The sequence below is a fragment of the Nothobranchius furzeri genome, chromosome 2, assembly GCF_043380555.1.
Source record: "Nothobranchius furzeri strain GRZ-AD chromosome 2, NfurGRZ-RIMD1, whole genome shotgun sequence".
NCBI lineage: Eukaryota > Metazoa > Chordata > Actinopteri > Cyprinodontiformes > Nothobranchiidae > Nothobranchius > Nothobranchius furzeri.
In genome coordinates, this window is record NC_091742.1 from 49,190,347 (window position 1) to 49,207,651 (window position 17,305).

General features: G+C 41.9%; 1 protein-coding gene across 3 annotated transcripts; it reads left to right on the plus strand.

The window, feature by feature from the left end:
* Positions 1-367: 367 nt before the first annotated feature.
* Positions 368-16,785, plus strand: zgc:165573 (cysteine-rich and transmembrane domain-containing protein 1). Of its 3 annotated transcripts, XM_054738617.2 has the most exons (4): positions 368-540; positions 11,463-11,778; positions 13,099-13,184; positions 15,239-16,785. In XM_054738617.2, the coding sequence occupies exons 2-3, from the start codon at positions 11,481-11,483 to the stop codon at positions 13,152-13,154; spliced, it is 354 nt and encodes a 117-aa protein (XP_054594592.1). In that variant the 5' UTR covers positions 368-540; positions 11,463-11,480; the 3' UTR covers positions 13,155-13,184; positions 15,239-16,785. The 3 variants fall into 3 exon arrangements, with proteins under 3 accessions (XP_054594592.1, XP_015813065.1, XP_054594584.1); XM_015957579.3 differs by lacking the exon at positions 13,099-13,184 and having other exon boundaries at positions 375-540; XM_054738609.2 differs by lacking the exons at positions 368-540; positions 13,099-13,184 and adding an exon at positions 575-651.
* The last annotated feature ends 520 nt before the right edge of the window (positions 16,786-17,305 follow it).

Here is a 17,305-nt window from a genome sequence, read left to right on the forward strand (position 1 = left end):
ATCTATAAAAATAGTTAGCTTTTGTGTTTTTAAAGCGGATAATCAGCCATTTTTCCACTAGTATGATCGAACGCTGAAAGATATGAGCAACAAGGTCACTACTGAATGATTAACGTGAATAAGGCACTCATCCGGGTTGTTTTCTCTCCTGTAGTTTACTTCACTGAGGTGGCGGGGTTGACCTGTTTAATCTGTTAACAAGTCATATGACCCGGAGTCGTTGTTTTTATTTTTTTTTCTCCGAGCGTTCCTTTGTGTCATCGCTCTGATGTCTGATTGGTTGCCACGTCCACTGGTCGCGTCTTCCAGCCAATCACGTGCTCCGCTGACCACCCCTTTTTAAAAATTTTCCGCTGCCCACTCCTCTCGCGCGTTTCCCCACTACAGATGACGTCACGCCCAGCTAACGCGATACGCACCGGGCCTAGAGGTTCGCTTATTGCAGTAAAAAGAGAGGAAAAGGGAAACACGGAGGAGGAGTGTCCCGCTAAACCACCGCTTCTGTGCGCAACGACGCTTTTGCTTATCGTTTATTATAAGGTAAGCGGTTCAACATGTCCATTCACTTCTACATTTATGTGTATTTTAAGCCTGGCTGCTGCGAACTGACTGGGTTATGACACCAGAGCTGGGCTGGGCCATGGCCTGCAGGTACCACATCTGTTAGCTGACTTTAGTTACATTAAAATTATACCCTAGCTCGATATTTAACTAAGTACGTCTTATAATTCAAATATGTCTTTAATATTTAGCTAACATGATGATTTTTAGCCTCACTGGGGTCATTTTAAGTAATTCTCGTTGATGTTATATAGTCTTAATATTGTTTTAGCTCGTCATGGTTCATGTTGTTTGCCCTGAGTGGGTATTTGTGTTAGATAAACGGGATCCTCCTAATTAGCTCCACTGGGGTGTCTTCTTTAACAGCCGTCTTTATCTGCTCTGGGTCCCAGAAGACAAAGAAGCTGCTTGTTTACAGCTGTTTCTGAGTCTGAACATGAAACTTAGATTTTACTGTCAATGTGAAAATAGAGTTAAATTAAATGAGTGGCACGTTTCCTCTTGTTGCCGTTTGTCTAATTATTTCCAGATTAATCATGCTGCCTGACTGAACGTCACCCTGATGTTGAGGTGGTTTCGCATCCTGTTCACATCACATCTGATTAGAACTGAGTCTCACATGAGCGGTCCTGTTATCACCATGGTTTTGTTTTGGGAACGTTGAGCTCATTTACAGTGAGAAAGATTTGAATCCCTTACAGGTTTTTGTTGTCTTCTAATGTTTCAAATCAGCAAACATTTCAATATCAGCTAGGGTTGTCACAGCGTGAAGATTTAACCTCACGGTTATTGTGACCAACATTACCACGGTTTTCGGTATTATCCCGGTATTTTTTTAAACGTGCTACATTTTCAGACAACTAAATAAACCCTGTATATCAGGAAAATATTGTCCTCAGTTTGTGTCTAAATTTAGCCTAAAATGTTTATTTTGTAATTATGTTGTTTATTTGTCTACCTGTTTCCCCTTTAGTCTTTAAAATACCAATATTTGCCCATAACTTCTTATTTTATGTCTGTTTGATGTCATCATTTTAAAAATGTTAGATCAGATGATACTCAGTACTCAAGTAGCCTTCTACTCGGATACTTTTTACCCTTACTTGAGTAATAAACCCTATATCAGGAAAATATTGTCCTCGGTTTGTGTCCTTCCAGTGAGCTTTGCAGATGTGGGAAAATGTCATCAGGCAGTAATCATTGTTAAATTCATAATTATTCTCGGAGAGAGACCAACTCTTATCTGCCCCTGGGAGCCCTGTAATGCATAGCGTCATTTCAACATGGCGGTGTCCGCGACACGGTTTATATGCAGGTAGCGGCGCTGCGGCTGCTTTATATAGCGACTCGTGTCATTCTCCCTCAACCCAAATCCTCGGATCACGCATTTTAGCTAAAACGCTAACGTTAGCTTGCCTTGCGTTGACTGTAGAGTTGTGGGTGATAGTCACGCAGATATGTCATGAGATTTGAAGCGTTGCTGCCTTTCACAGACACTTTTTCTGCACGTGCTGCAAACAGGATAGCCGTCTTCTATCAGCTGTCCCTCGGCGTTCTTCAAATATCCAAAAGATGCCCGTACTTCCCACTTTGTCTTCTTTGAGGGATAATACATTTCCTGAGCGCTGCCGTCTCCTCCTTTGGCCATTATTTCAGCTTTAGCTTCAAGAAAGTTTTGGTCGTAAACAACAAAGTGCGCATGTGCCGCCGGCAACTTCAGCAGATGATACGGTGGCTGGTAAGGGTCACCGCGCCTACACCGCAGCCACGGTAATCCACCGAGATAATACATCTTTTTAAAAAACAAGACAGTTATTATTATTAACTTTTTTACCTGGGTTTACCGCTACACTGGTTACCGTGACAACCCTAATATCAATTGATAAAGAACCCAAGTTACAACATGCAGTTTTAAAATTCTGATTTAATTAATCAAAGGTATTAAAAGTTCTCTGAACCAGCCCGGCCCACTGTATAAAAAGCAACAGTGTCCCTTACGAACTGCGGTAGCCTCAGCATTTAGAAAGCTGAGTTCGGTTTCACCGACCACACCTGGAGCTGTAGGATCAGAGCATTTCTTTAGTAGAACATGTTTGTTAAAGGAAGCGGGGTAAACGGCCTGTATTTGTACAGCGCCTTCTTAGGGTTCTACAACCCCCCAAGGCACTCCACAACACAATCCGTCATCCACCCATTCACACACACAATGTAGCCACAGCTGCCCTGGGGTGCACTGACAGAGGCGAACACTGGTGCCACCAGTCTCCCCGACCACCACCAGTAGGCAAGGCAGGTTAAGTGTCTTGCCCAAAGACACAAAAACAGCATTTTCTGGTGGGAGCCGGGCTCAAACCTGCAACCTTCCAATTACTGGGCAACCCACTCTACCTCCTGAGCTACTGCTGTCCCTCATCAGACTTTGCTTTAGAAAATGGAAACATAAGAACCAGGAAAAACATCAAATTCACCACAGGCCATACTTACGCCTCCTTCACACTGGAGGCAGGAGTGGCACGGAACGACAACGGAATGGTTTACTCGTGTGATTCGATATTCCACACAGGGAGAGTCTCAGCTGCAGAGCAGCTTTTCTGCCGTCCTCCTCACCGGACACGTAAGATCACAAAATTCCTTGAGACTTAAATGGTCATGGTTTGTTTATGCCATCTGCCATTAAACCAAAAAGAAGAGGAAGGAGCTCACGTCAATGTTGTGGAACGGGTGGCCCATGGTGGCGGTGGGGTAGAAGAAGAAGAAAATAGAATAGAAGAAAATTTCTTTAGCACCTCTCAAGATAAAAATCACGAGGCGCTTCACAAAAACAAAAAACGTAAAAATATAAAAAAAAGAATTTAGGAAATGGTTAAAAATATATTTAAAATGAGCAAAAAATAGACAATTGTGATTAAAAAACAAAATGTAAAGAAAGAGAGAGTGAATAGGAAAGCGTGAAATCAGTGGTTCCTGAGGAAGGTGGGGAGAGCAGAATAAAGAGAGAGAGGTGAAGAAGGTCATACAAAAGCCAACTTGAACAAGAGAGTCTTCAGCTGCTTTTTAAAGGAGACCACTGAGTCCACTGATCTCAGGCCCAGGGGGAGAGAGTTCCAGAGTCTGGGGGCCACAGCAGCAAATGATCTGTCACCTTTGGTCTTTAGCCTGGTGCTGCACAACCAGTAGGCTTTGGTCACTGGACCCCAGGGACCTGCTGGGGGTGTAGGGACTAAGATCACCAATGTAAGATGGCGCTTGTCCATGTAAGGCCCTATAGACCAGAACCAGGATCTTGAAATGAACCCTGAAGTTGACTGGCAGCCAGTGAAGCTGGAGGAGAAGCGGGGTGATGTGGGTGTGTTTGGAGGACTTGGTCAGAAGCCGAGCACGGGCATTCTGAACCACCTGTAGACGGTTCAGGGAGGTTCTGCTCAGACACGTGAAAAGAGAGTTACAGTAGTCTAAGCGTGAGGAGATGAAGGTGTGGAGAACTGTCTCAAGTTCAGAGCGGGACAGAACGAGACTCAGCTTAGCAATGTTCCTGAGATGGAAGAAGGAAGAGCGAACAAGAGAACGGATATGAGAATCCAGGGTGAGAGCTGGGTCAAAGGTCACGCCAAGATTCCTGACAGAAGGTTTGTTGTGAGAAGCAAGCTGACCAAGAGAGTCTCTGACTTTGGGAACCAGCTTGTCTGGGGCACAGATGAGGATCTCAGTCTTATCTTCATTCAGCTGTAGAAAGTTCCCACCATCCAAGTTTTGATAGAGTCTAAGCAGGTGTGTAACAGGTGCAGCTTAGACATCTCATGGGGCTTAAAGGAGATGCACAGTTGGATGTCATCTGCATAAAGATGGTAGGAGATTCCTTTGAAGGAGCTCAGGATGTGCCGAAGAGGGAGCAGATAGAGGAGGAAGAGCAGAGGCCCCAGCACAGAACCTTGTGGGACACCATGGGTAAGGGAGGTGGTGGAGGACTTAAACTTGGAGACGGCCACAGAAAAGGAGCGCTCAGAGAGATAAGAGGAGAACCACTCCAGAGCAGATCCTGATAGGCCTACCCAGTCTCTCAGCCTGCCCATAGCAGGGTGGGTACTGCTATGGGCAGGCGTATGATATTTTGGATAACGAACACAGGTGCATTTTATTGATGGTATTTTGAACAGTGCACATGTCAGGGTGTCCTTTTATTATGGGCAGCCTAAGGCACACCTGTACATTATTCATGCTGTCTAATCAGCCCCTTGATATGCCACACCTGTGAGGTGGGATGGATTATCTTGGTAAAGTAAAGGTGTTCACTAACACACATGTAGACTGATTTCAGAACAATATTTGAGAGACATGGGTGTTTTGTGCATGTAGAAAAAGTTTCAGATGTTTGAGTTCAGCTCATAAAAATGAGAGCAAAAACAAAAGTGTTGCGTTTATATTTTGTTTAAGGTAACCTTGGCACTCCTTGAAAGATGCTGGGAGTAAATACGCCATTAGGTCACATGTAGTGACGTAATCTAAATAGGTATGAAATTGCATTGCTGCAGTAGTCTTTTATTTTGAAAATTATTAGGCATTTTACACTGAAACCGTGTGCGAATTCCAGTCTAGTTCTATGTTAACTGTGGCAATTGACATGTTCCAGAAGCAGCATGCAGCAAAAATAAAATTTAATCCTATTTTTAGCGGAGTGGCGAGCTGCTTCAGGGACGAATATTTAAATATTTCTGCACCACAGCCAGTTGATCAACTATAATGGATTTTATAAACTCAGGATATATTTGCCTGAAACTAAAATTTGTTTGCTGGTCTGAAACATAAAAAAACCAGAAGTAATCTGTAAGGTTTGAAGTGCTTTTCACCCTATCACCCTACATCTGATGTTTAGCTAGGTGAAAACCAAATGGCATGCAAATGGACCCAGACCAAGCCACACAGTGAAGAAAAACAGAGGCTGCACAAATCTTCCTCCCAAGTAAAATTTATTCTTTTCAGATTTGAAAATGATGTCAGAGGTTAGAGATTTAATGAGTGAATAAAAAATTAAATTGAATGCCGTTGATTTCTAAACTAATTATGAACGAACCTCACTAAAGCAGAAGCCTGCTTTATCATTGAAGAAGACATTCAGAGTAAACATTTTGGTTTGATGCTGCAAGGAGGCACAGGTGACTTTGAAACCATTCAGAAACAATTTGAGTCAGCTGTTTTTGTAAAACCTGGCGGAAACATCATCTGAGATTTCACCATGGCAGCCATCTTTAAAAGGGCACCACACAGGGCAAGCTTATTTGTATCATAAACACTCTGTTCCCTTTTTTGGTCTGTTTAATGTTTATAGGCTCTCTCTTTGAAGATAAGTGTGTAATGTGCCAGGTGTCTGGTGGAATATTTTCCAGAGCCACAATAAAATCCTATTTGATAAATCTAATCTAATCAAAAAGATAAAGATGTTATACTTCAAACCCAATAAGTTCAATATTAGTTTTAATTAAATGGAGCAGACGAAGTGATCTCTGCTGCTTTATATTTATCTGGAGAGATGGTTTGGTGATTATTACATATGATTGTTTACAGTGAACACAAGGCATGACTGAGGAATCCTGGGTATTACACGTAGAGTTTATGTTGTTGGTCTAGCCCATTTTCCATTGTTATGGTTGTTATAGAGCGGAAGGCTAGCACTTTGGTTTGTAATGCATCTTTGCTCTTCTTCATCCTAAGCCATTAGTGACTGGTTGTTGAATCAGACTCCACCTAATGGACATTAAGAGATTAAAGGTGATGTTTTTTGTCATATTGCTCTACAATAAATGAAGTGTTTTGCCAAAAATAATAAAAAAATAATTGTAATCGCCTCTGAAATGTAAAATATTGGCAAAAGCTCATCCAGTCATTGTGAACTTCCTGTCTACTGATTGGATCATAATACATCAAACTGCCCTCTGGTGTCCCTCCCCCTTTTGCACCCTCTTCGTGAACCAATTACTCGTTCTCAACTTGAAGCAACCAAACAGGAAGTGAAGCCAGAGTCGGGCTAGCTATATTATTTAGTATATTTTTCAGTGCGGCTTGGTGCCGTTTCAGGTTGTATCTATTAGTAACAAGTTTGTGGTTACCGCCTCTTTTTCAGTACCTGCTTCTCTGTGGATCCAAACATACCAAGCTTGGGCTCCGTACTTCTTTAGTAATTGCCAGAAATTTATTTTACGTATTGTTGTCGTCCCCCCCCCCCCCAAAAAAAAATTTTTTTAGTACAAAATTTTGGTACTTTCCCAATAAAAACTCCTCGTTGATGAGCTTCACAGCTCCATTCTTCGTGTTACTTCACGTCACGTTATTGGTGGTCACTGGCTGCTCTGTCATTCACACAGCCTGTAGTTTGTTTACAACACATTGACGAGTTTGCAGACCAAAAAAAATGCCAGGAAAATTTTTAAGTTTTGGCTATTAACAACAAAAAAGCTGGATGTAACATCTTTGATTTGTGTAGCTAAATATGGATATGTCAATAGAAAATACAAACAATTTAAAAAATAAAATAAATAAAAAGCCTTGTCGGTCATTGCATCAGTTTGCAAGCCAAAGCATTTACAAAGACAAAGCTTTAGCTGCAAAAAGCAGCGCAATGAATGGAGTTTTTGACAAAGAACTAATAGAGTATGTTTACATGCAGCCAATATCCGGGTTATGATCGGGTTAAGGTCGGTATTCGGGTTTCTGAGTTGATCAGAATAACCCGTTTACAAGCATAAATAGAGTTACCTCTAACTTGCATAACCCGATTTAAATGCGGACGTTGGGGTAGCGTCAGGACGTATGGACTACGTCCAGACGCAATATGTGTCATTTCCGGTTCTTCTTGTTCCGGTATCCGTGAAAACAACATGTTTCCCAGTTCGGAAGAGATAGCGACCGCGTTTGTTTGCGCTTTAGTTTCTTCGTCACTCCAAAAGTGTGGTGCTGTGCCGCGACTCGCCATTTTGCCCCCAACTTGTTGTTTACTTCCGGTGTTCTGGCGCATACAAGACGTCTCGCTACTCAAAAGACCAAGATTCCTTGCGAACAGAGCATGCGCAGAACACACGCTTTGATGGGGATATCCCGATATGCGTTTACACGACCAAACATTCGGGTTAGAAAAGGATTACCCCAGGTGTAGTAACCGGGTTTTTAAAAACCCGGTTATGAGCATATCCGGGTTTTTGGCGGTGTTTACATGGACCTGCGGAACCGGGTTATTGTGAATATTCGGGTTTTAAAAGGGTTACTGGCTGCATGTAAACGCACTGATAATTGCACCCACATTTTCAAGGTTTACGCAAATTTCTCTTAACACCGGTCGTTTTTGCATTTTAAATTACCCAACCTCTGGGCTACAGCAGCACATGCAAGTCGTCTCAGAAAAATACCGTTAAAGTCCGTTTAATTTCTTAAACAAAACAAAAAAAAAAAAAGAAAAAAAACTGTTGCCCTCTCACAGCAGGCCCATTCGAGAGAAAACGACGGAACCGATATCCGCCAAAGCTGTGCTAAAAGTGTAGCCCTAACTCTGTAAAACTGACAACGAATGACCAGTTTTATCATGTTTGATATTAACCTAAAGCTTTGGTAAGTGTTATTTTTAGCACTGCTGCTCACTGGTTGATTGGAACACTCCCAGCATGCTTCACGCTAGCATTAAAAATCAACCAAAATTAATTAAATACGGTTTGTTTTTGTTCAAGGTGAAACGTATCATTTATTAAATGAACTTATAGACCTACATTTTACTATTTGACCAGAGTTTTTAAGTAAAAAGTAAATAAGTGGCACCATGACTGAAACAGGTTATGGAGTTGATTAAAAATAATTAATTTCAGCACAGATGGGTGGAGCTAAGTAAGGAAACATCTTGTTGAATTTCACAATAAAATTCAACATGTACGTGACGAGAGGGGACAAACTGCTTCAGATAGTCCCTGATCAACATAACGCCCTTGATTAACTACGGTAAATACGAGTTGACAGCGTGAGTTTAGGGGTCCTGGCAGACAGTTACTGGAATGTGTGCTTTCAAAATAAGACGACTGAAACATCTGGTTGAATTCTATAGGTTCCTCACAATGGCAATGTGTGATCTGCTGCGACTTGTCACATTTGTGTGTGAAAGAAAAGGAGGATGAAGTGTGAAGATTCCTCCTGCACAGACCTGTATGGCCAGAGCCCCCTCCACCTCTGGTTCATGTTATCAGTCTCACCTTTCCCGCCGAAACAAATGATCTGTTCACTTCTACTCTCTCTGGTAGGATCAGCTAGCCTAGTGAACTAGACCAAATTCTTGCTTTGCAAAGTTTGTAAATAATACATTTATTTAGTCTGGCTTGCCAGGCTAAGGATCAGCTGCTTTAGTCTTCTTTGCTGTGTGAATATTCCTCTTAGTTTAGATGAATCAAATGGTTAGAGATGGATACATGGAGTTGCAATAAAAATACTCAGCATTTCCATTACCTAATGTTTCTCAAGAGGCCATTGGACCTTTTTCCCACAAAACAGGCCAAAGGTTATTGCTGATGTCACTCCTGGTTTGTTTGTTTGTTTATTGTGCAGTTTAGCTCAAGATGGCTGTCTCGCACTCTTAGAAATAAGTAGTTTAACTTCTTTCCGTCATCACTAGTCTACGTTGTTTCACGGTTTCTTATGATTGAAGAAAAGCTGAAAGCTAGATGTATTAATTCATTTTCTTGGTTGATTCAAATTTAGACCCGTCGACATTCTGTTTTTAATGATTTTAAAATTCTTTTAGAATTAAACTTAACAGTACAACTTCGTTAGTTTGATCATTTCTGTCTGAATGGGGAACATTTAATTTGTTCCTCATCAGTAAAAATAACTTTTTAAAAATATTTTGTCCCAGAAGAAAGGGATTTAGAAGCTCTTTGTTAGTGGAGAACAAAAAAAAGTAACATTCACAGCGCTCTTTTAAACCAGATTGTTTATCTTTAACTTTTTGAACTTGTTTTAATTTTTTGCTCACCTCAAAATATAAAATGAGCCGGTTGAATATGTCTTTAGTTTATGGGTTTATAGCTGGCACTGGGAAGGAAAATGAGAGCCTGAGAATGAAAGCAGCAGACGTGGAGCTGGTACTGTGTAGCTTTTATTAATAATAATAATAATGCATTGAACTTATATAGCGCTTTTCTAGACACCCAAAGACGCTTTCACACACTCTCACATTCACACACTGCTAGTGATGGTAAGCTACTTATAGCCACAGCTGCCCTGGGGAGGTCTGACAGAGGCGAGGCTGCCATTTGGCGCCGTCGGCCCCTCTGACCACCACTAACACAGGCAAGTTGGGTGAAGTGTCTTGCCTAAGGACACAACAGCAGGATACACCTGGCGGGAGCTGGAATCGAACCCATGACCCTCCGATCATGAGGCAACCCGCTCTACCACCTGAGCTACTACTGCTACTGACTTATCTACAGACTCTCCGACTCCACAGAGTTCATCAGGTGACTTTGGGACTGCTCCGTGCTGCTCATCGGTACTCCCTATGACTTTGCTGCTGAGGTGGGACAAAGAAACCTTTCAGAGTGAACAAAACACCTTTTATTGTCAGCTAGTTAGAAGTAATTCTATACTTTTGACTCCACTGGTCTTTCAATACTTTTTTGAGACTGCAGCTCACATGAGAGCCTTTTAGCCCGCCATGACAGTTAGAAACTGCTTGGGCGGTGCCAACCAGAGCCAACTGGAAACCAACCCCACTGACTTGTTTCGGGGCGACGGTGGCGCAGGAGTTAAGTGCTTGCCCCGTGATCGGAAGGTTGCAGGTTCGCCCCGTTCTTTCTGTCCTTGGGCAAGACACTTAACCCGCCTTGCCTGCTGGTGGTGGTCGGAGGGACTGGTGGCGCCTGTGCTCAGCAGCCTCGCCTCTGTGAGTGCGCCCCAGGGCAGCTGTGGCTACGTCGTAGCTCATCTCCACCAGTGTGTGAATGTGTGTGTGAATGAGTGAATGACTGATTGTGTAAAGCACCTTGGGGGGCTCCAGGACTCTAGAAGGCGCGATTTCAAATACAGGCCATTTACCACTTACTTGTGCAGCGCAGATTAGTGGCGTGTTGGAAAATTAATTATTTCAGTAAAAAAATTAAAGCTTTATTCAGAAAAATTAGGAGTTGACTTTAAATATTGACATTGTCATTATTGACTGACATCTGCTCTGTCTTCTCCGTCCCCAGTGAGTCGTGGAGGATGGCTGCTTATACTGAGCCAGGATCCTCTGGAGGTTTCTTCCTGTTAAAAGGGAGTTTTCCTCTCCACTGTCGCTTTATGCTTGCTTAGTATGAGGATTGCTGTATAGTCACTGACACTAGTCAGTGACTTGATGCAATCTGCTGGGTTCCTTATATAGGAAACATTATTTCTGATTGGCTTAATGAACTGACCTGAATTGGAATGTTTATTATGTGAAGGGCCTTGAGACGACTCTTGTCGTGATTTGGCGCTACATAAATAAAATTGAATTGAATTGAATCTTTTCACTACAACCCACCAGATGTTAGGAATCTAGATTCCTCTTAGATGTCTTTCTATTCAATTCAATTCTACACATCTGGTTCTTTATTTTCAAACACTTAACAAATATTACAATTAGCAAACTTTAAGTCCTCATTAAAAAAATGACACCATTGATGTGCAAATTAACTCCTTGTCAGCTGTGCGTTCCCCCTCTAAGGAAAAAGGATTTTTAAGTGCTTAACTATCTGGATGAATCAGTCGAGCTTTAAATTGGCCAATTCCAATCGCTAGCTGATTTAATTAGTGTTTTCCCAGCATCAGTGACCAACAGGAGGTTTTTAATTTCCTGCAGTATTTGGTGTCATTTTTTATACCGTCATGTTTGTGTTTCTCGTATCTTGTGTTTAAAGTGATTCTTCAGTCCTGAGATGAATTTCGAGCAGCCTCCTCCATACCCAGGCAGTGGCCCAAGTGCTCCAGGCTACCCAGCTCAGGGCCCACCTCCCCAAGGGTACCCACCCCAGGGGTATGCTCCTCAGGGGTATCCAGTGAACATGGAACAGCCTAATCCAGCGTACCCTAACTACCCTCCTGGGTCAGTGGGACCTGGGGGTCCTTATGCTGGCCCAGGACAGCCTCCGTATGGATACCCCGGACAACCACAGTATGCCTGGCAGGGTGGACCCCCTCCTGGGCCCATGTATGGGGAAGCCCCTAAAAACACAGGTTAGTGGTGTAAAACACAGCAGCACAGAAACCACTTGATGATGTCTGGTTTTATCCTAGTCCTGGAACTCATCAGCTGTGCCTTATTAACTCAAAGCAGTTTTATTAAGCTGCTGTAGTTGTTTGGTGATCTAAAGAGAGCAAAGAGAGGTGGATCAGTGCTGCATCACCGCCACAGCAAGCTAGCATCGCAGAATTAGCATCTCCTTCCATTATACACACACACACCAATTAGGCTTTGTGACCAGTATAGCCTTCACACAATTAAAGGGGTTTATGGTCCCGTAAACCACTGGTATACAGGTGGTGATTTTAAAATAAAAGGTGCTGGAACATCTGTTCTAAGAGTGCTCTTTTGCACTTTTAGTTTTCTTTGCATTTAGCTGAATTAAGAGAAGTTTCTACCGTTGCTTCATTGGTTGTTAATCGTTTGCACTGTGCAGAAATCTTGAGTCATCCAACAAGGTGTCAAACTTCCTTGCAGATTTGTAAAAGCAGTCTTCTCTCAGGCTGTCTGGCTTTTTTTTAAATCACTAAGCATAGTTTTAATTAAACTTCCTAACCGTGACGGAAATCTTTAAAAGTGCAACAACCAACTTGGCAAAGAACCAGCTGTAAAGTTTCTTTGGGTGTTTCGTCTGCCGTTTGGATGTATTTTCAACTGGACAGTGAATGCAGTGCTGCAGCCACTTCTAACGTGTGAAAATTTGGTATTTCACGTGGTGGAAGAAGGCAGGGCTGCGTTCAGCACTACAAGTCTAATATGCCAACTTAAAAAAACAAACTTTTGTCAATTTTCAGGCGTCACCACAGCGAACAATCTGTCTCCATACGTCCTAGTCCACCACTAATAATTCCAGTTTACTGCAGCAATTCAGACAAAAATGCCAAGCCAGCCGAAACAGAAAGAAACCGTGTTTCATTCAAAACCTAGCTTGTTTGCAGATTCGTTATAATGGCTTTAAAGAGACAACGTGTAGTTTTAACCATCTATCTCTGGAATTATCCATAAAAATGTTGTTGAAAATTAAATAAATGAGGCCCAGATGTTAGAAAAATATAGGCGGCTTTGTAACATATGACCATAAAAATCGGGTCTAAAATACATGGGGGGTGTCTAAGTCTCTAGGTGACGTCCTGTTAGACGCAGTGTTTTCCTCTACAGGAGCCCACGAGGACAAAAGCATTTACTGATTTTATAACAAACGGTTACAAAACTTTCACCATTCATTAACATTGTTTTATGCGTTTACCTCTTCACTCGTTGCCGGTGATGAGAGTCTGATGTGCTCGTTATTTATCTGGAGTTTGTGTTCCCAGGGATTTTTGACCCTAATGGCCATCCGTTGGGAAAGCCTTACTGGAACAATGATTGATGTGTGTACTGCCCCCTATCGCCAGGAAAGGTACACATAGTCACTTCAAGTAATTTATTTCAAAATGGGGGATATTTGGTTCTTCTTCAATGGTATATGGTGGACTGCCCCATCGACTGGCATCCGTAGCAGTGAATACGTCACATTGTTGCTCCGATTGGTCTGAACAGTCGTTTCCAGCTCTATGAGTGAGCCGTTTCAATGGCTCATGGCCAGACCATATATTTGCATATATAAGATGGCTTTCCAGGCTAGTTTTTTGGGAGTTAAACTAAAGAAATCACATAAATACAAAAAGAAAAATACGTAAATATTATTTAAAACAAAAGTTAAAAGACAATTTGGAATTTTGTATGTTGTGCAATTTTAATGTATTTTAAAGATCAGGACTCAGACTCAGCAGAGACTCAAATTCAAATGAGCAACAATCGCGAGCAACATCGTGATCAGAACATCCAGAGTAAAAAGTACGATATTTATGCCCGTCCAACGGCGTTATTTCTTGCCAGTCTTTTTGTAAACAACTGAAAGTAGAAGTGGAACAAACATTTTTGAAACAAGTTCTCGAAAAATACTATTTAAAGTAAATTTCACTAATTGATATGCAGACTTGGTGTTGGTTTGTCGTTTTAGTTGGGCGTCACTTTTACTTTGGGATGCTTTAAAGGTCACTGGTTAGTGGTTTAACAAGCAAAGTGTCAGCCCCTTCTAAAGGTCAGCTCCAAACGCCAATAAAACACAAATGAACCATTGTCTTATCTTTTGTAGGAAGTGTAGTTAGCCTTCAGATACCTCCACTCTGCTTTTTTTTTTTTTTGGAATTTAAACCCTCACAGCAAGAAAAGTTGGACAGTACAACGGATTAGTTTGATTTAGTTTATTTGATCTATGAAAATGTTTATAGGATGTGGTTTAGCCCGGTTGATGATGAGAATCGTCCACGTTCTGGAGGATTAGGAGGCTGGGAGACCAAGCGGAAGGGCCCGAATTTAAGTGAAAGTTACATTGCATACTCCAGGTGTTGGGAGATTATGCAACGTTTAGCAATATTGCATCACTCATGAGGCTATTTTCAAAATTTGATCAAAGTGTCTATAATTTCCTAATTTGTCAGCATGAAATGATTTTAGTTGTAAAAGTCTGGTATGAATGGTAGTGCTTCAAAGAATGATGGGCCTTTGAATTATGATTTCATCAAGTTTCTGTTGAATAAGTATTTTTGTTGACATCTAGTAATTTTGTTATTGGAAATTAAGTTTCACAAAAAAAGATGGCGTCAATTTAGCTGCGTCTCCCAAATTAGCATCCAGTAAACATTTTCACAAAGTTGAAAAAAGAAAAAAATCTTTATGATGAAAAAGTGAATTTAAACGTCAGTTTGTGTTTGAGACCGTGGTGAGTGAGGTCCTTGACTAACTTTAGCTATGCTGCTGCTGGTGGGTTAAACCTTTAGCTGTGAGCTGTTTAAATCAAGAGGAGCATCATTGAACGTTGGTTAAACACCGATCGGGTTTGTGTGGCGTCGTTATCAGAACCCTGGCTTTACTGTGGAGCCGGCAGCGGGTCACTAGAGCTGCTTATCGGGTAGCGCTGGCCGTTAACAGCTTTGGTTCCACATAAATGATTAATCACGCAAACGCATGCATCATGCAGGCCTTTTGTTTGACTTGTTGTTGTTGTTTTGGTGTGAACATCTGTTAAAGCTCCCACGTGAGCAACACAATACTTTTAATGTTTCTAATGAATACAAAAACACACGACTGAATTCAACTGCTGTATAAAGGGAACAGCCTTGTGTGTTGTAGTGACACAGCAGCACCATGGGCACCAGCCTGCCATCCCATCACAACTCTTGGCTGCTATGGCGTTACCATGGAGACACGCCTCCTATGAGGAATGTAATTAGAGGAAATCATATCAGCCGTGGTTACCCTTGAACTCACTGCCGGAGCCGTGACGGGCATCATTTTGAGAATTATCTTTGCGACTGTGCCTTTTTATTGCAGAGATCACTAATTGCTTTCTCTATTCTTTTGCCCCATCTCTCATCTTTTCTAACCCTTTCAATCTGTTCTTCTTCACAGTGTACGTGGTGGAAGACAGGAGACGGGACGACACAGGAGACACATGCCTGACAGCCTGCTGGACAGCCCTGTGTTGCTGCTGTCTCTGGGACATGCTGACATAACTGTTCGACCCCTCCCCCCATCTCTGCAGCGTGCCCCATCGACCCTTTTCCCTATCTGCCTTAAGTCCTCTCCACCTTACAGCTCTCCTTTTGTTTCCTCTACAAGTTGTGTCCTTGTCTATAAATAAATGCCTCAGTCCCTCGTGAAAGACCCTCCGCTCGGCGTGAAGCCCCCAGCGGGGGCCGAGCCCTCCGTAGGTTGCCCCGTAGCAGCTTGTAAATGAGCATCTAAACGCAACGTGATTCTCAGGCTCCTCGCCCAAATTATGTTCCTACACACAATCAGCACACACACAAATTAAGCTACCAATGAAACGGTAGTAAAAGGGAGTGTTTCCACCAAAGGTGCTCCAGTGCTAGCTCAAGGCTAATGGTAGAGCTGGCTTTCATCTTGTATTTTAGAAGAAAAACAGCCACTTCTTCCTGTAAACGTTTGCGTCTCCATCTGGTGAATTATGAGTGTCAGTGGAGGATTACAGAGCAGGGGGAGCGTTTATTCACACACATCACTGCATTTGTTTCCTAAAGTCCCTGCTCTGTTTTATAAACCCCGTTTCAAACAACAGGTCACACAAATGCTCTTTCTGGTGTTTGTGAGCTCTACTGCAAACAGGACTTACATCCAGCGTTTCAGGCTGGTGTTTATAATTCATAATGGCCTTCGTTAAAAGAGCTAACGGCGTTTATAAACTATTTATGAGGCATTTATTTAAAGGCAGGTTATGGTGGAAAACAGAAAGCCACACTTGTTTAACTGGTTGCTGGTCTCTTTGAGCCCACCTCTGGTTCTTGATTCTCCGTCCCAAACACAGAGTTGGGCTGAAAGGTTTTAGTTTTCCATCTGGAGGCAGAACGATGGAAGCCGAACTGGAGCTAAGCGAGTTCTGGCTCCACGTTTAGCACTGGAACCAGTTTGGTGGGAAAACTCCTAGAGAGGATCTCAGGCTCATCTGGTGTGATGCTCTTTGGCACTTTACAATGATTACCTCTTTGTGGTCTCACCCCTGCCTGCCTGTTCCTCCCCCTCCCCACCCCTGCTACCACACCCATTATACCTAAGGCCCACCGCCATTCCCACAATTCACCATAACCCCTGCTCTTACTGAGCCACGGGGCCATCCTTAAACAGCTGATGCCTGGAATGTATCACTTTGATTTCTCACTATTTGTTTAGCAGGTTTATGTCTTTGAATGGAATCATGAAAATGAATGCAATGTTTTTAACGCCAGTGATTTACGTCTGATTACTGTTAATGGCTGAAACGTTCTGTTTTTGCATAAACTTCCGGTGGAATGATTCTATTGTTTTTATTCTGAATCTATGGAAATAAACCTGACGATATGAAACCGTTGTGAAGCTCAACAGCAGAAACCCCTTTTGTTGGACGCCTTTTTGCTTTGGATGAGAGTCTTGCATTAAAGTAATTTATTGCTAAAATTGAAGATGGTGTTATTTTTAATTGGTTAGATTGCAGCGTGGGTGTGTGTGTGTTTTTTCAATATCAAAGGGAAACTAGATGGGTACTGTGTTGGTCATCATTAGTTGCAACACATCAGCTGCCTTAGCAGTATATGTAAGCTTCAGACACATTTTATATTGTTCCCTGGCATAGTTTTCATATTTATCTACAAAAAATAAAGCCTAGTACTCTTATCTGTCTACAGGATGTTTTGCTAGACTACAGAAAAAAATGTGATTTATATAAATGAAATGAATTCAACTGAATTGAGATTGTGAAAGTTTAATACTTTTGTCAGAAACTGACAATCAAATATCCGATTTATTGCTGATTAAAATCTATAATTTGACATTTTCTCATATGAGTGACAAAAATAATGAACTTTTTCATGATTTAAGTTTTTGAGCTGTACCTAACATGGTAAAACTTTCTGTTATCCAGACATGAAGTATGGTGAAACACACACACTCACACACACTCACATACACGCCTGTCTATCATAG